Source organism: Oncorhynchus kisutch, linkage group LG25, assembly GCF_002021735.2.
Source record: "Oncorhynchus kisutch isolate 150728-3 linkage group LG25, Okis_V2, whole genome shotgun sequence".
Taxonomy (NCBI): domain Eukaryota; kingdom Metazoa; phylum Chordata; class Actinopteri; order Salmoniformes; family Salmonidae; genus Oncorhynchus; species Oncorhynchus kisutch.
In genome coordinates this window covers 13,718,230-13,737,471 of record NC_034198.2, presented here as the reverse complement: position 1 = coordinate 13,737,471, position 19,242 = coordinate 13,718,230, and the positions used below count along the sequence as shown (strand labels likewise).

The window sequence follows — 19,242 nt, the reverse complement described above, 5'->3', positions numbered from 1 at the left end:
ATAGATTCTACAGACCCCACTGAGTACTCCCAACCCCACTTTTACATTGGCACAAATAATACTTTTTTCAATTTAAGCCCACTATTGTCAACATACCACTCTGAACATTATATTTTTCAATATGGTCTTAAAATAATGTTAACAACTTTTGATTTGATTTTTAATTCTCCATAAATTCCTTCTTGCATTTGTTTATAAGCACACACAAAAAAATTGTAATTGATTAAAATGTAATATATTTTGAATTAGTTGTCCACCTTGCAATGTTTTGAAAAGCAGGCTTTCATTTTGAAGGTTTCCTCATTACCATAGGAAAGTGACGTCATCGTTAATGCTGCAAGCAGAATAGCAGTCCTGTTATTTGGGGCGTACAACCACCCTTTGTGAGGCTTTCAATATTACATACTTAATTAATTGCTTTGTGCAATTATAATGGGGTTCGGTATGAATCGATATTTTGGTAGATGACGTATCTGCAACATGATAGAAGCTCCAAGCCGCAGCCAACAGGCTGATTTTAATGTGGACTGGGTATGGGATGCTTATTTGACAGCGCACTGATGTTCTCGTTGCCAGGAAGGATTTGACTCTGACAGTCATATTTATTGTCGATGTCACGGAATTCATCGCGATTTTCATGTTTTGTAACGATATGCGATAAATTCGCAGAAACTCTTCCTTTTTCATGGCCTCGGTGGCAAGGTTTTGGGGGTCTGCAAACACAAATTCCAAGCTCTACATTTACGAAAATACCACACCACTTATGTCCACCCGACAGTGTTCAAGGGTAATGGGCTTGGGTGGTACCTCCCCGGGAGTAGATACACCCGGGTCCGGCGAGCCGAACAGGGAGATCTTCGAGGCCTGCAGAAACGGAGATGTGGAGCGCGTGAGGAGGCTTGTCACACCGGAGAATGTAAACAGTAGAGACACCGCCGGCAGAAAATCCACCCCGCTGCATTTCGCTGCTGGTAAGAACAGTTGATATAATGTTGCTAGGCGCAGGAAACATCTCGCTACAATGTTCCACACTGCAAATGTAACAAATATAGTAACTAATATAGCAGACAATGTAACAAGGCACGCTGTACAGTTAATAGTTTATTGTAACAGAATAATCCACACACAAAGGCTGTACAATGTGCATCCACAATACATTCCCTAATATCAAGTTGATTCATAAAGGACTTATTTCGAGGATTTACTATTTTATTATCTTATGTTATATTACACCTGCTATTGATGTATCAATGCATTTATTAATAAGCAGTAACAGTCATTTTCCAATTAAGAAAATGAAGGAAAAAAAGCATAATAACTAAGTAGGTATGTTTATGCATAGTCATTAAGTAGGTATGTTTATGCCTCTCTGTGGACCAGGTGCATCTTTAAATCCATACTGTCTCTCTTATTCAGGATTTGGCCGCAGGGATGTGGTGGACTACCTACTACAAAACGGAGCCAACGTGCATGCCCGGGATGAGGGAGGCCTCGTATCACTCCACAACGCCTGCTCCTTCGGCCATTCTGAGGTGGTCAACCTGCTCCTGCACCATGGGGCCGATGCCAACTCCAGGGACAACTGGAGTTACACACCCCTCCACGAGGCCGCCATAAAGGGGAAGATCGACGTCTGCATAGGTACAGTTGGATTCTGGCCTCCCTGTGAGGCTGTCCCCTTGTGGGAAAATATGCATTGTTTAAGCACAGTGACTGTTCTCTTATGGCTTCAAGTATCCAGAACAATCCGTCATAGATACGTCTGTAACGTGCTTTCAGGACCACTTTTGTAAAAGCCAAGTATGGCAACTGGTGTGCCCTCTCCATATTGTTGGAGTAGAACATAAGCTATTTGTTGATATATTGTAAATGCTGATATGGGGGAATTTGGTGTTGTAGTGCTCCTGCAACACGGAGCAGAGTCAACGATTCGTAACACAGATGGGAGGACAGCGCTGGACCTGGCTGAGGAGTCCACTAAAGCAGTGCTGACCGGTGAGTGGGAGGAACATGTTCCTCACAAGCACTTTAGAAGCACCGAATTGCATGATTGCATCTATTTTGGGCATGGGAACAGACTGAAACTGTTCCTCTGGGAACCAAGAGTGACAGAACACGCAGTTGAATGAATCAAAACGGTGAAGAACAAGAGTTATCTTGGAATACATGGGCTAATATGTTTCCACACTTTCCTAATCACAGGTGAATATAGAAAAGATGACCTGCTAGAAAGTGCAAGGTGGAGTATATCTCAGATTTTTAAATGGCCACCATTCAGATGCCTTGCAATCAACTGTGACCATTATTGTGCTCTACGTGTTCTAATACATGTGATGCTTTCATAGGAGTGGGAATGAAGACAAGTTGATGGCCCTGCTAACACCATTTAATGTGAACTGTCATGCCAGTGACGGTCGGAAGGTAATTCACGTGCTCTCCTAAACTATTCATGAGCAGATGACATTTTTCATCGCCTCTCTAAAATTCCAAATGCACTAAAATGAGGTAAAAAGACAGATAGTCGTGCCCAAAACATGTTACTAACAAAGAGTGTGTCAGTCTGGACAAACAAACAAATCCATTTCAAATGGTCCTTTGTGGTGTATCTTTCAGTCCTCCCCTCTGCATCTGGCTGCTGGCTACAACCGTGTGAAGACAGTACAGCTGCTGTTAAAGCACGGGGCTGACGTCCATGCTAAAGACAAAGGGTACGACTTGGTCTCTGTCCTTTCGTCACCCTCGTTGAATCAGTATCGTATGCTGCAGGGAAGGCATTGTGTGTCTTTCCAATACTGTGCCAGCAAGTTCTCTGATGGATGACTCTCTCTGACATTTCAGTGATCTGGTGCCCCTTCATAACTCCTGTTCCTATGGACATTACGAAGTCACTGAGATTTTAGTAAAGGTTTGTCTGAAACACATTCTTCCTGTATGTAGCTTATGTTTTTTTGTGTCACTGTATATAAAATGTACATTTCTTAACCCGGAGGCCCATTGAAGATTCAAATGGTCATTGTACAAGTCTTGTTTGACCCCTGTCTCTCCCATCGCTCCTCCCTTGGTAATGCAGCACGGCGCCTGTGTGAATGCCATGGACCTGTGGCAGTTCACCCCCCTGCACGAAGCCGCCTCTAAGAATAGGGTGGACGTGTGCTCCCTGCTCGTCAGCTACGGAGCCGACCCCACTTTCCTAAACTGCCACAACCAGAGCGCCATTGACCTGTCTCCCACTTCGCAGCTCAAAGAACGCCTGGCCTGTAAGCCGTGTATATTGATCCCTCTTTTTCATTGTTCCTATTCTTTATGAACCTTGTTTTGAGGTCGCCTACAATACTCTAATAAAACTGAATGAAACAAATTATTTTAGGCAAGGGGCAACACCTTGATTATGAGTCCTGTTCTCCCTATGCAATAGCTGAACCACTCTGACCTCTTGTGTCTGTGACAGATGAGTTCAGAGGTCATGCCTTGCTCCAGGCAGCACGTGAAGCTGACCTGCCCCGCCTAAAGAAGCACCTGTCACTGGAGACCATGACCTTCAAGCATCCCCTTACGCATGAAACCGCACTGGTAAGACACCTCACTACTGAGTTGCCAACGTACTGCAGATAGTGTTGCTGCAGATTATACAGTCAATGAATTGCAGTGCTAGTATCCCATATATTGTTTTACATTTCTGGGTTACTCTGTGCTTGCCTTTCGTCTAAGCAGTGTTTTAAGATCTAAGATGTGTTTTTAACAGCACTGTGCAGCGACATCTCCCTATCCCAAGAGAAAACAAGTGTGCGAGTTACTGCTGAGGAAAGGGGCCAACGTGAATGAGAAGACTAAAGAGTGAGTAGTGCAAAGTGTGTCAGTCATTGACCCTTATCCCACAAGCAATTACCAGTCACTTTACTCTTACCGTTGTTGATATGACAGATATAAATGAGTCGGAATGCTCTGATAAGAGATTACAACCACTTTAACTTGTTTGTGATGTAATTTGTCCAAGCTTCCTGACCCCCTTGCACCTGGCTTCTGAAAAGTCACACAACGACATAATCGAGGTGTTGGTGAAACATGAGGCAAAGGTAAGTTCAGGTGTTATCATACTGTTATTAATAGTATAAAGGTCAAGCCAACATGTGTATTTGCTTAATGGCCGATGATTCAGCGAGTGTGTGTGTGTGTGTGTATGGTAATGGAGCATCAGGACTCTAAATGCATCCTTAGTGCTCCCAACTTTAGAGTTAGGAACACAAAATAATATCTAGGAATATATTTTGGTATTGATTGAAATTAAGCAAGAGATTAATCATTCATTCAGTCATTCATGCTACGATCATTGATCTTCTAAAGAAGCTATACCTTGTCCTTTCTTTCTGTGCCTCCAAATGTTTAAATATACTTGGCTGTTAGCTAGCTAGCTAATGAGGTAACATGACTGAACAAGGTGTAAACAAATGCCTTTGAGTGGTTTTGGAATGACCCGCGACATGGTTTATGAACAGGCCCTAAAAAGTCACTTTTTGGTCAGGCACTCAGAAACAACTGCACAGCGGAAGCCTATCTTTACAACAGTTTTTATCTGGGCAATTTTTTTTCTTTTCCTGGTCGCACTGGTGCTCCCAAAATAAAATGTCAGGTCGATACAGGAAATATCTAGGAGCATATGCAACCAAAATGGTCACACTTTAGAGCCCTCGGTGCAATGCATGTGATTCTTGATAATACGAAGTGTCAATATTTGATTGTGTCTGTCCCTATAAAATAAATAAATTACTATTATCTCCCTATAGGTCAATGCCCTGGACAACCTGGGCCAGACAGCTCTGCACCGTGCGGCCCACTGTGGCCACCTCCAGACCTGCCGTCTGCTGCTGAAATCAGGCTGCGACCCCCTCGTCATGTCTCTACGGGGTTTCTCTCCATCCCAAATGGGCAATGAGAGGGTGCAGGAGATACTGCATGGTAGGCTGGAAACAGCTAGGAGTATGTTACACGAACAGACAGGAACCTGGTTTGGGATGATCATTCTGGGTGGAAATATTTGCTCCCGTTTCAAGTGTCAATAAATGTCTTATGTATGTCTTTCAGAGGGAACTCTGATTGGAAACTCTGATGTGGACTGGCAGTTGCTAGAAGCCTCCAAGTCTGGAGATTTGGAGATTGTTGAAGTAATTATCTCCACTACATTTTGGCATAATCTGACCAACAAATGCCCTATTGTTATAATACTCATGTTACAAATGATTGATTTCAAATGGTAACAGTAGTCTTCGTGGTAACATGTCTGCTGTATTTATGTTTGCAGAAGCTGTGTACCATGCAGAATGTGAACTGTAGGGATGTAGAGGGCCGTCAATCCACCCCGCTCCACTTTGCGGCGGGGTATAACCGTGTGTCTGTGGTGGAGTACCTTCTACTGCATGGGGCTGACGTCCATGCCAAAGACAAAGGGTGAGCACAGGTCCTGACTTAGGCCAAGAGCTTTTCCCGGTCAGGTCATTTGGTCAGGAAAAACGCAAGGCTCTACCTATTCTCCAATAGGCCTGTGTCAGACTCGTCGCTCAGAAGGGTAATGTGTGTCCGTCTCTCTCTCTCTCGCTCTGTCTCCTGCAGTGGCCTGTTCCCCCTACACAATGCCTGCTCCTACGGTCACTATGAGGTGGCTGAATTGCTGGTCATCCACGGGGCTCTGGTCAACATAGCTGACCTGTGGAAGTTTACCCCTCTGCACGAGGCCGCCGCCAAGGGAAAATACGAGATCTGCAAACTGCTGCTGCAGGTAAAGGAGTTTGTTTCCCTCTTACAGATTAGTGCTAGTTTATTTTCAACTGAGTTGGACCATCTACAGTGCCACTTGGATTTGAATGATTTAGAGTCATCACTTACCCTGAAAACAATTTGCATTTGAATTTCGAGAGACCAGACACATCCTAATCCTGTGCAGTAGAACACATACTATAGAGCCTTCCGGTTCTAGCACAGATGATCTAAACACACACCCCTATCACTCCCCTCCCAGCACGGTGCAGACCCGACCAAGAAGAACCGAGATGGGAGCACTCCACTGGACCTGGTGAAGGATGGGGACACTGACATGCAGGACCTGCTAAGAGGAGACGCTGCCCTGCTGGACGCAGCTAAGAAGGGCTGTCTGGCCCAGGTCGAGAAGCTCTGCAGCCCCGATAGTGTTAACTGTAGAGACGCACATGGACGGCACTCTACACTGCTACACCTGGCAGGTCAGTCAGTGCGCTGGAGCTTTCTGTAAGGACAGTGATCTTGAACCCTAGTCATTGAGAGCTTCAGTGTGTACAAGCCGTTGTTCCAACCCAAGATTCACAAGTTTAAGGGTTTAGAATGTTTATTGAGAAATGTAATGGATGTGAGAATGAGGATTCGGGGGGGGTTTGGGAATGGACCGGGTGAAGCCGAGGGCTGCAGATGAAGGATCCAGGGGGGTAGACTCGGTAGAGTTTGGCTTGGAGTCCCAGGTTGACCTCATCGGGCCGTGGAAGTTGGGCTGTTGTTCTTCCCTCGCCCACTTGCAGGGCAAGGGGCGAGGTAGGAAGGAATGATTTTTAAATGGACCACCCTTGGCAGGAAATTCTACACTCGTTCATCCCGAGATGATTGTGTTTTCAGCCACCGGTAGCTTGTGGGTGCTTTATATGTGCTACAGTCAATTATGAGTGCATGTCTACTTATATTAAATATATACTTTTTAACATACACCTATTGTATGATAGCTAGCAAATTAATTAGCTAACTAACGTTAGCCTGCCTAACTGGAACTTCTGAAGAAGTAAAATGTTTTATTTCTACAATTACCAAAAGATAACCAAACAAAAACAATTTTACGAGACGTGTTTGTGCCGTCATGTGTATTAGTAGCACAATTTCTAACTTATTTGCGTTCATTTTAACTTACTTATATGTTGACTACTCCATTGATGTTGTTTTTAAGTTTTCGCAGACTTTTCTTAGCAGATGTACAATCGCCGCAAATTGAATTATGGGGAGTTTCAGGCCTTGGAGTGAACATAATTGTACACTTGGAAAGCCGACTAAAAACGAGGGAGGTGGGGCTTACGTTGCAAACTTACCTTGCTTGGCTAATCATTTGGACCGCCCTCCAAGATGGCGACGGAGATTCCCCCAAGGGCATAAGGCAAGGACAAGGGTGTGTCTTTTAAGTGTTTGAACCGCAGCCTTAAAAGACACACCCTCGATTTGCGACGATTGTACGCCCGCTAAGAAAAGACGGCGAAAACTTAAAAACAACATCAATGGACAAGTCAACATACAAGCGTAAAATAAAACAAATGCAAATACAGTTGGAGACGGAAGTATACGAACACTTAGGTTGGAATCATTAAAACTCATTTTTCAACCACTCCACACATTTCTTGTTAACAAACTATAGTTTTGGCAAGTCGGTTAGGACATCTACTTTGTGCATGACACAAGTAATTTTTCCAACAATTGTTTACACTGTAATTCCAGTTGCTCAGAAGAGCTTGGAAAATTCCATGGCTTTAGAAGCTTCTGATAGGCTAATTGACATAATTTGAATCAATTGGAGGTGTACCTGTGGATTTATTTCAAGGCCTACCTTCAAACTCGGTGCCTCTTTGCTTGACATCATGGGAAAATCAAAAGAAATCGGCCAAGACCTCAGAAAAGAAATTGTAGACCTCCACACATATGGTTCATCATTGGGATCAATTTCCAAACGCCTGAAGGTACCACGTTCATCTGTACAAACAATAGCACGCAAGTATAAACACCATGGGACCATGCAGCCATCATACCGCTCAGGAAGGAGACGCGTTCTGTCTCCTAGAGATGAACGTACTTTGGTGCGAAAAGTGCAAATCAATCCCAGAACAACAGCAAAGGACCTTGTGAAGATGCTGGAGGAAACAGGTACAAAAGTGTCTATATCCACAGTAAAACGAGTCCTATATCCACATAACCTGAAAGGCCACTCAGCAGGGAAGTAGCCACTGCTCCAAAACTGCCATAAAAAAGCCAGACTACGGTTTGCAACTGCACATGGGGACAAAGATCGTACTTTTTGGAGAAATGTCCTCTGGTTTGGCCATAATGACCATGTTATGTTTGGAGGAAAAAGGGGGAAGCTTGCAAGCCGAAGAACACCATCCCAACTGTGAAGCATAGGGGTGGCAGCATCATGTTGTGGGGGTGCTTTGCTGCAGGAGGGACTGGTGCACTTCACTAAATAGCTGGCATCATGAAGGAGGAAAATGATGTGGATATATTGAAGCAACATCTCAAGACATCAGTCAGGAAGTTAAAGCTTGGTCGCAAATGGGTCTTCCAAATGGACAATGACCCCAAGCATGCTTCCAAAGTTGTGGCAAAATGGCTTAAGGATAACAAATGCAAGGTATTGGAGTGGCCATCACAAAGCCCTGACCTCAATCATATAGAACATTTGTGGGGAGAACTGAAAAAGCGTGTGCAAGCAAGGAAGCCTACAAACCTGACTCAGTTACACCAGCTCTTTCAGGAGGAATAGGCCAAAATTCACCCAAATTATTGTGGGACGCTTGTAGAAGGCCACCCGAAACGTTTGACCCAAGTTAAACAATTTATTTTAATTCTTAAAATAAAGTGGTGATCCTAACTGACCTAAGACAGGGAATTTTTACTAGGATTTCAATGTCAGGAATTGTGAATGTATTTGACGAAGGTGTATGTAAACTTCCAACTTCAACTGTAAGTTACAAATTGTGCTACTCATGCACATGACGGCACAAATACGTCTCATAAAAAGTAAATATGTTTTTGGGAAATTATAGAAAAACCTTTCCTTCTTCAGAAGTTCCAGCTAAGCAGGCTAATGTTAGTTCGCAAATTAATTTGCTAGCTATCATACAGTAGGCGTGTATTAATAATGATATAAGTAGACATGCACTCATAATTGGCTGTAGCACATATAAAGCACCCACAAGCTACTGGTGGCTGGAAACACAATCATTGCGGGACGAACGAGTGACAAATTTCCGGCCAAGGTCCATTTAAAAATCATTCCTTCCTCCCTCGCTCCTTGCCCTGCAAGTGTATACTCGTCAGACATCACGATACGTCATCAGAAGTGTCCACTTAATTTGAGGGCTGAGGGGATAGGGTGTGTCTTTTAAGTGTTTGGACCGTAGCCATAGTGTTGTCAACGGGAATGGAGGCTGTTTGGCAGCTGGTGCTTGTTCCGTTACTAGGGAGCTGTGTTCAAGGCAATTAGTTCAAATGTTGCATTTCAAGTCTGGTCTTCTCTCCTGAGTTTGATTGATTCAACTAACTTATCATTAACGCCTGAAAAGCCGGCAGACCATCAGGACGGGACTACGGATTTAAGGAGAATAGCATTTTCAGATCATTTCCTTTTCTGATTAAACTAATTATGTGTCTATTGTGTCAGCTGGCTACAACAACCTGGAGGTAGCAGAGTACCTGCTTCAGCATGGAGCAGAGGTCAACTCCCAGGACAAGGGAGGGCTCATCCCCCTGCACAACGCTGCCTCCTACGGGGTGAGTCCCAGTTACCCTAATCTACTGTACACACTCACAGCACAATCACACTCTAAAGGTGTCCATTGAGTCTTCCTACAACCTGTACGGTATGATTTTCTCAGAGACACCAAAAGTAAACAGGATGTCTAGAGACTTGATTGATGTGACTAGGTTTTTCTGTGGTTGTTGAAAGAGTCAGTGCCTCGTACTCAGCACACCAAACACTCACCAAGATCCTTGTCAAAGGCTTCTTTAAAAATGTAACCAGGAATTGGTTTCAGAGATTAAGCACACCTTTGAGTAAAAATTGGCATCTTCTGCGGCCTTTACAACAAGCTCCTTTAAAAAATGTTTTAATCCTGAATAGGTTTCAGTGATGAGGGGTGAAGTATGTATGTTGGCCAAATGATTAGCACGCATGTCTCTATGACACAAAACACTGTTGGAAACAAAAGGCCAGTAGATTGCTTTGATCAGACCCTTGAGAAACGAGGAGCTCATCACACCACAGTCCTCCCCGACCTGCCTGGTGCTTGCTCTAACTACACACACAGATTGGATCATCTCAAATAAGCAGTGGTGTAAATGCTTTAAAGTACTACTTAAGTCATTTTTGGGGGTATCTGTACTTTGGTTTACTATTGATATTTTTTGACAAATGCTACTTTTACTTCACTACATTCCTGGAGAAAATAATGTACTTTTAATAGATTTCCCATGACACTCAAAAGTACTCGTTACATTTTGAATGGCTAGCGTGACAGGAAAATGGTCCAATTCACCTACTGCCTCTGATCTGGCGGACTATGCCTGAGTGTTGGAGTGTGCCCCTGGTTTTCCGTAAATAAAAAAACAAGAAAATGGTGTCATCTGGTTTGTTTAATATAGTGTTTTGCGATTTTTCTTTAAACCAATATTCGTAACCCTTTCTCTCCCTATAGATGTTTCTCACCCTTTTGTTTGATTTGTTTCTTAAACCTGTGTTGGTTGGGTTACCACCTCAACCTAGATTTTAGAAGAGAAAGGGTGAATTAACTAGTAGAGGTCTTGCCTAGTAGAAGTCCTATATCTGAGTCTGAGATGCAAGTTGACCAAAAGAACGAGAGAAAGTTACAAGACACGAACCAAGAGCCAAGTGGAGTCCAATGTGTTCTCATTTGCAGCATGTGGATGTGGCTGCTTTGCTCATCAAGTACGACGCATGCGTGAACGCCACAGATAAGTGGGCGTTCACTCCACTACACGAGGCAGCGCAGAAAGGGAGGACCCAGCTGTGTGCCCTGCTATTGGCTCACGGGGCCGACCCCACCCTCCGCAACCAGGAAGGCCAATCACCGCTGGACCTCGTCACGGTATCCGTCCACACACACTTGCTATCCTGTCTCTGAGCTGACAACCTCTCCCCAACACGGGATTGTGTGGGAAGGGGTAGCATAATCTGTCATCCTCACAGCCACCACACTCACCTGTTTGTCATGTCTACTGCTCTTGGATACATGAAATCCCTCAAATCACAACAACACCCTGACATCGTATATTGTGCTTGTGATTCGTGTTAACAGCATGTTAAACATCACCTACATAGTCTTGTTTGGAATTCTTTCCAGAGTTTCGCTGTTGTTGAGGAGATTCAATGTCTCTCAATGCTCGTTTCTACACTCTCACATGGCCTGACCTTCACCAGCAACTACTGGGTGACATGACCTCTTTCTAAATAGAAGAGAGGACCTGTCTCTGTCTCTGGCAATGAAATGCCTGGAAAGTTCTCTCTCTCATCACACATTGCTAAATGACTTGAATGTACTATATGCATGTCAAGGGTTTGCTCACATAGGAGCATGTAGCCTTATTCATACTTTCTATGGGTTATTGATGTGTTGGCAACGGTCGCTAATGCAGTCTAATCGTGTTCCTTTGCATGGTTGTACTGTGATTGAGTCGTCAATATTTTGTGTCATTCTTCATTTCTCCTCCATGACTTGGTAAATTAGGGACAATGCCTCTTTCTCCTTTCTATATTTTCTTTCTACAGGTGGACGATGTTCGTGCCTTGTTGACAGCGGCCATGCCACCCTCAGCCCTGCCCGGTTGCTATAAACCCCAGGTAATCCGTATGTCTGCCCCTGTAGGGGTGGTGGTCCCCCCCAGCCTCTCAGCCAGCTCCATACCCCTGTCCACCTTGGCCTCCAGCAACAGTCTGGACAATCAGGCCACTGCCTCCACCTGCACTGCCTTCCTTGAGCTACCCACTCTCCTGGGGCCCTCTGGGGCTGTGGGCACGGACAAGAAGGAGGGTCCAGGTGTGGATCTGAGTATCGGACAGTTCCTCAACAACTTTGGACTGGAACACCTACTAGAGATCTTTGAAAGAGAGCAGGTAAGCTGAGCCAAAAAAACGCAGCTCGCTTAAGTCTGATAACTTAGATAAACCTATTTTTATATAAAAAGCTTCAAGGATGTCTCCAGCATCGGAAGTTCCACAATAGGCCTATGAAGCATTACTTAAGATGCTGAAGGTGAGATCTGACATTATTTTAAAGTTCACAGTTTTCTCTTTTTGAAGATCACACTGGATGTCCTGGTAGAGATGGGACACAAGGAGCTGAAAGAGATCGGTATCAATGCCTACGGACACAGACACAAGATTATCAAAGGAGTAGAGAGACTCACTAGCGGACCTCAAAGTACGTTTACACACTACAGGACCCATGCTGTTGTCCCATAACACAGGTTCACTTCAAATGTATGTTAATGTGTTTAGCATTTAACGACGTGTTTTCCAAGGGCTGTTAGTGAATGCAACCATCAAAGATTTAGATTTGGACTTGATCTTCGTGTATGAAAGGGCAGTGTGCTTCGATTGAAGTTCACATCCTGAGTGAAGTTTTGAACTACTGTAATAGTAAAAAGAAGTTCACGTTCCTGTGATGCAGGTTTGAACCCGTACCTTGCGTTGAACACGGCGAACAGTGGGACCATCCTGATAGATCTGGCGTCGGACGACAAGGAGTTTCAGTTGGTGGAGGAGGAGGTACAACCAACAAGATGACTTCGCTATCAAACTCTTACATCGTATTGATCATATCTTGTTGTAAATTAGAAAACGTTGACTCGAATTTTGAGTCTTGTTTTTGAACAGTTGCAGAGTACGATCAGAGGGCACAGAGATGGAGGGCTTGCTGGAGGGGTTTTCAACAGATACAACATTGTTAAGGTACAGTTGGCTGGTTTCTATCCACATTAGGAAGGCAAGCTCTGTTCTATTCTGTCAAAACAAATCAAATGTATTTATTTAGCCCTTCTTACATCAGCTGATATCTCAAAGAGGTGTACAGAAACCCAGCCTAAAACCCCAATCAGCAAGCAATGCAGGTGTAGAAACACGGTGGCTAGGAAAAACTCCCTAGAAAGGCCAAAACCTAGGAAGAAACCTAGAGAGGAACCTGGCTATGAGGGGTGGCCAGTCCTCTTCTGGCTGTGCCAGGTGGAGATTGTAACAGAACATGGCCAAGATGTTCAAATGTTCATAGATGACCAGCAGGGTCAAATAATAATAATCACAGTAGTTGTCGAGTGTGCAGCAAGTCAGCACCTCAGGAGTAAATGTCAGTTGGCTTTTCATAGCCGATCATTAGGAGTATCTCTACCGCTCCTGCTGTCTCTCGAGAGTTGAAAACAGCAGGTCTGGGACAGGTAGCACGTCCAGTTTAATCTAGTTAATGGAAGTCTAGTTAATGGAAGTCATTATTCAACTGCACATTCAGATGATGTTATAACAACTTTATTAACCATGATGGGGATGTATTATCTTATCCCTGCTTTGAGAGAAAGGTATTGTTAATTCACTATTTTCCCCTCTTGATCTGCAGATCCAGAAAGTGTGCAACAAGAAGCTTTGGGAGAGGTACACCCATCGAAGGAAGGAGGTCTCCGAGGAGAATCACAATCACTCCAATGAACGGATGTTGTTTCACGGTAAGAGAATAATATACAGAATAGCACCGCCCACATTCCAATGAGAACCCATCACCCGTGACACTCCAGAAACCACTTGGGTCATGTTGTGTTCGTGGTTGATCTTTTTTTGCGTGCTTAAGTGTTTTAGACACTCAGAAATCCTATTTACAAGTGCTCAGTCCAGCATTCATGCCGCTCTTGACCCAACAGGTTCGCCGTTTGTCAACGCCATCCTCCACAAGGGTTTTGATGAGAGGCATGCTTACAAAGGCGGCATGTTCGGCGCAGGCATCTACTTTGCTGAGAACTCGTCTAAGAGTAACCAGTACGTCTACGGGATAGGAGGCGGTACAGGCTGCCCTCTGCACAAAGACCGGTCCTGCTACGTGTGCCAACGGTAAACCAGCCATCCAGTCCTTTGATGTTTCTCTACCACAGTAAACCATATCAAAGCTGAGGTCTTAGTCACCACAGTACAACTGAACCAAGCCATAGCTGGGCGCTAATAACAATCCAATGAGAGTTTCACAACGTTAAGAAAGAATGGCTCAAATGTGTCAAGTGGATTGATTGAATGGAGGTTCCTTCCTGGCATCACATGTGGCGTGATGTCTGATTGTCTGTGATGGGTTCTATGGGTCTTCAGGCACCTGCTGTTCTGCAGGGTGACCCTGGGCAAGTCCTTCCTGCAGTTCAGTGCCATGAAGATGGCCCACTCCCCTCCAGGACACCACTCTGTCACAGGGAGACCCAGTGTCAACGGACTGTCACTGGCAGAGTATGTCATCTACAGAGGAGAGCAGGTACGGTAACTAGTGGCTTTGGCATATTGCATTAGTGTGTGACTTTCATTTTGACACTAACTACTGAAGTCACAGGATTGTCATTCTTTGTTATCAGCCTTACATTACATTTGTAATACTGCTCCTCTTGGATCTAATGTGTTAATTGTATGGTAGCTGTTCAAATTGACTTGATCTGACACCTGTGTCATTTACTCTAGGCCTATCCAGAGTATTTGATCACCTATCAGATATTAAAGCCCGATGCCTCTGTGGATGGATAGAAGTGGAACAGAGGAAGGAAGAGCAACAAGTTAATTGTACAGAAGAACATCTCAGCCTGTTTCTGTTATGTTTCAGGGCAGCAACAGCTTTACTAAATGCATGCACAAACAGATGTATTTATTTTTTCCTCCATTTGAAGCATTTCCATCTGTAGCCATTCTAACAAATGATGTGCAGGAAAACTACAACTGGCTAATGTCTAACTGTAATTCAAAAAAACTTCTGTGTTATAGTAGTTCTTTTCTGGAGACATTGTGTATCTATTTTTTTGTACTAGCATGTTAATTTATTTACATTTTTATGCCCAAGTTATTGTAAATGAATGACCTATAGAGTATGTATTCCATCAACCAGCAGTCAAAATCAGTGTTTTCAAAGTCTGCCTTGTGGGGATGTCTGGGTCATATTTATTAGGGCACATCGTAGCAAAAATGTTTCAAAAGTTGTGGAATGGAAAATGTATGTTTATTGGACAAGCCTAGGTGGTCACTCCCTGTTTCAGTCTGTTTTCTTCCATTGGTGCCTATTGCCTAATGGCTTATTTATCCAGTATTGTAAATCAGGACACAATTTCAGATCATTATCCTGTTAGAAGGTGTATTGTTTGGTCTACAGTGACAGTGTCCTTTCATTCAGTAATGGTGGCCGCAGCAAAGTCTTCAAATTTGAGGACTCCTAAATTGTCCTAAATTGCCCCTCCACGAAGTCTGTTTTGCTTTGAAAGCTGTTTGTTTTACACAACACACAAGGGTGACGAGACTACGCAGAGAAAACAAAACATGTAGTTTGTCAATTTCCCTCGGTCAGTGTTTGGATGCGCTGTGAGAACCGTGTCTGTCATTTGAAATAATGTGAAGTTAATTTACACTAATATGCGGTGGTTGCGTGATGTTCTCGCAGCACTTTGTTCCTTTTGCATGATATTCCTGTCTGATTAACTCTCGTTAGAGTTGTACGTCATGTTTGAACAGTGTTTGCTTAGTGCTAATTGGATGCATCATGGCTGGATCTGGGTGGGAATAATCTCCACACAAAACAGCCACATCAAAATAAATGAGCTATTTGTGAATCCTTGGTTGTAAATTGTTTGTAGTCTACTGTAAAAAAAACTAAAATTGAAGTTGCATGTAATTACTTATGGACCAAATTTTGCGTTGTCGGTTTTTGTAGGTAGTGGAATAACTATCATTGTTAATTACACATTTTTCACTTGTCAGAATGATGTCTCCCAAGATAGTGTACGATTAGCCATATGAGCATACTACATACTTAAACTACTTAATTGCATACTCATTTCGACGTTTGATCTAGTAGAATTCACTGGTCTTTTACGACTCAAGTTTGACAACCGCTGATAATCAGATAAATTGACGCGCTGTACCAAAATGAACGAACGGCAGTCACCGCAATCACGCATTCGAAGTACTATTTTCGAAATGTCACAGCCTACTATCAACTTTTGTTTTTTGCACACTATTTAGTAGGCTAGTATGGACATTATACATACAGTCTTCCTCTCTATCTAGGCTACTGCTTTCCTGCCGTATTGCTTTCATGAGACGTTGAGTGTCCGATAATGGCACTCTTCAGTTCAAGATGTTTTGACGGGCTTGTTACAGTTTAATGTAGTTTAACTTTTTGTCAGACCTGAACTGAGATGTACACTACAAAGCGGAATAGAGGAGTTATTGAGACCACTTTGATCAATTCTGAGTTCAACTTGGGATAACCATTGACAAGAAGGTGGCTCACCTTTTAGCCAGGCAGTGGAGAGCCGGGGCGAAAGTAACACGCCCATCTTCTCATAACACAGCACGTTCCTAATGGAGGTCAACCAGTATATACACTACCGTTCAAAAGTTTGGGGTCACTTAGAAATGTCCTTGTTTTTTAAAGAAAAGTACATTATCCGTCCATTAAAATAACATACAATTGACCAGAAATACAGTGTAGACATTGTTAATGTTGTAAATGACTATTGTAGCTGGTAATGGCAGATTTTTTTATGGAATATCTACATAGGCCTACAGAGGCCCATTATCAGCAACCATCACTCCTGTGTTCCAATGGCACATTGTATTTAGCTAATCCACGTTTATAATTTTAAAAGGCTAATTGATCATTAGAAAAACCTTTTGCAATTATGGTAGCACAGCTGAAAACTGCTGTCCTGATTAAAGAAGCAATAAAATTGTCCTTCTTTAGACTAGTTGAGTATCTGGAGCATCAGCATTTGTGGGTTCGATTACAGGCTCAAATGGCCAGAAACAAAGAACTTTCTTCTGGAACTTGTCAGTCTATTCTTGTTCTGAGAAATGAAGGCTATTCCATGTGAGAAATTGCCAAGAAACTGAAGATCTCATACAACACTGTGTACTACTCTCTTCACAGAACGGCGCAAACTAGTTTGAGAAACAGACGCCTCACAAGTTCTCAACTGGCAGCTTCATTAAATAGTACCCGCAAAACACCAGTCGCGACGTCAACAGTGAAGAGGCGACTCTGGGAAGCTGGCATTCTAGACAGAGTTGCAAAGAAAAAGCCATGTCTCAGATTGGCCAATAAAAAGAAAAGATTAAGTTGGGCAAAAGAACACAGACACTGGACAAAGGAACTTTGCCTTGAAGTCCAGCATCCCGGAGTCGCCTCTTCTCCACTACAGCCCTTTGAGGTTAATGGGGGCCTGTTCGGTCCACCTTTTCCTGTAGTCCACGATCAGCTCCTTTGTCTTGCTCACATTGAGGGAGAGGTTGTTGTTTCCAACCCCAGTGGATACACTACTGGGGTTGAAAACACCGGCACATCATTGGTCAAGGGTGATGCTCCACGCATTTCCTCCTCTATGTTTGATACTCCCCACTACGGCTGTGGAGGTCATGTCAGCTGGTTTTGTCAGCTGGTTATTGTCATACAAAAGACTGCTGTTATCACGGTAATTTACCATTAATTAACAGAAATGAGTTCAGCATCTCCAGGTCTCTGCTTACAAGCCTCTGATGCACGCTTTTAAAACATCTAGATGCACTGCAGTACTTAATGCAGCTGGTGGCCACATTAGATACTGACTGTTACTTTTTTTTGACCCCCCCACATTATTCAATTTCTGTTAGCCACATGTCTGTGGAACTTGTTCAGTTTATGTTTCAGTTGTTGAATCTTATGTTCATGCAAATATTTACTCATGTTAAGTTTGCTGAAAATTAACGCAGTTGACAGTGAGAGGACATTTCATTTTTTGCTGAGTTTACATTATCACAGTGGTGTTGGCAGTCACAATGTAAGTAACCTAATGTATGTCCCTCTAACTCCGCTGAATGCCTCTGTTGATCCTACAGCTATTGTATACAGTAATCATGTGCCTTGTATACAGTAATCATAGCACTGAGGCAGTGTGCCCTAGTAGTAAGTCCACTGTGTTCAGCTCACCCTGCAGTATCAGCTTACGCTCAGCTTATATATAAATAACATTGTCATGTATACTTCTGATAAGCCTCCCAGTAATGCAATAAAAACAATCAAGCATCGCAGAAAAGGGCTAAAAATAGCCCACATTAACATTTGTAGCCGAGGTCCATTAAATCAATAACTTGCTAGTAAGAGATAGCATTCATATTCTCTGAAACGCACTTAGATAATACCTTTGATGACACAGTGGTGGCAATACATGGTTATGACATCTACAGAAAAGACAGAAATGCCAATGGGGGTGATGTTGCGGTGTATATTCAGGGCCACATTCATGTAAAGTTTAGAGAGGATCTCATGTTAAATACTGTTGAAGTAATATGGATACAGGTTCATCTGCCTCACCTAAAGCCCATTCTGGTGGGAAGCTGCTATATACCACCATGTGCTAACAGTCAGTATCTGGATAATATGTGTGAAATGCTTGACAATGTATGTGATATTAACAGAGAGCTATATTTTCTGGGTGAACTAAATATTGACTGTCTTTCATCCTGCTGACCATTCAGCAAAAAGCGTCAAACTGTAACCAGTGCCTACAACCTGGTTCAGTCAACCTACAAGGGTATTTACAAATAGCAAACAGGAATGAAATCATCAACATGCATTAGTAAATCCATCGGATGTAGTGATCACAATATAGTAGCCATATGTAGGAAGGCTGGGCATAATATGGTGTATAAGAGGTCATACAATAGGTTTTGTAGTGATTCCTGTGTTGACGATGTAAAGAATATTTGCTAGCCTGTGGTGTGTAATGAGGAGCAACCAGAAGCTGCACTTGACACTTATGAAATTGTTTATTCCAGTTTCCAATAAGCATGTACCCATTAAGAAAATTACTGTCACGTTCGTCGTATACAGTACATAAGGAGCGGACCAAGGCACAGCGTGAGGAGAGTCAAAGAATAAACAAATGTGCAGTTCGTAGGGCACATAGCACTAAACCAAAATAAAACAATATCCCACAAACGCAGGTGAGAAAAGGACCACACTAAGTATGATTCCCAATTAGAGGCAAGGATCAGCTGCCTCCAATTGGGAACCATACTCACACCAACATAGAAATTCAAGACTAGAACACCCCCTAGTCACGCTCTGACCTATTCAACCCAAGGGCTCTCTATGGTCAGGGAGCGTGACAGAACCCCCCCCCCCCAAAGGTGCGGACTCTGACCGCAAAACCTGAACCTGGTTGGGGAGTGTTAGGGTGGGCAACTAGCGTTGT

At 43.3% G+C, this 19,242-nt stretch overlaps 1 protein-coding gene across 2 annotated transcripts; it reads left to right on the top strand.

Annotated features, from left to right (window-relative positions):
- Positions 1-318: 318 nt before the first annotated feature.
- On the top strand, positions 319-15,618 carry LOC109870375 (poly [ADP-ribose] polymerase tankyrase-2). Of its 2 annotated transcripts, XM_020460863.2 has the most exons (26): positions 319-971; positions 1,417-1,641; positions 1,900-1,995; positions 2,203-2,239; positions 2,346-2,421; positions 2,614-2,708; positions 2,839-2,905; positions 3,071-3,257; positions 3,449-3,570; positions 3,743-3,834; positions 3,995-4,073; positions 4,782-4,953; positions 5,080-5,159; positions 5,297-5,442; positions 5,605-5,770; positions 6,011-6,230; positions 9,434-9,543; positions 10,689-10,877; positions 11,558-11,902; positions 12,089-12,209; positions 12,459-12,556; positions 12,665-12,739; positions 13,395-13,500; positions 13,693-13,879; positions 14,129-14,285; positions 14,486-15,618. In XM_020460863.2, the coding sequence occupies exons 1-26, from the start codon at positions 686-688 to the stop codon at positions 14,546-14,548; spliced, it is 3,597 nt and encodes a 1,198-aa protein (XP_020316452.1). In that variant the 5' UTR covers positions 319-685; the 3' UTR covers positions 14,549-15,618. The 2 variants fall into 2 exon arrangements, with proteins under 2 accessions (XP_020316452.1, XP_020316453.1); XM_020460864.2 differs by lacking the exon at positions 10,689-10,877 and having other exon boundaries at positions 320-971.
- The last annotated feature ends 3,624 nt before the right edge of the window (positions 15,619-19,242 follow it).

Excerpts from the sequence above, each read along its gene's own strand:
- LOC109870375 (XM_020460863.2), top strand. The coding sequence starts at position 686 with ATGGCCTCGGTGGCAAGGTTTTGGGGGTCTGCAAACACAAATTCCAAG. Across the intron at positions 9,544-10,688 it reads ACAACGCTGCCTCCTACGGG|CATGTGGATGTGGCTGCTTT; the intron begins GTGAGTCCCAGT and ends TCTCATTTGCAG. Across the intron at positions 13,501-13,692 it reads TGAACGGATGTTGTTTCACG|GTTCGCCGTTTGTCAACGCC; the intron begins GTAAGAGAATAA and ends TTGACCCAACAG.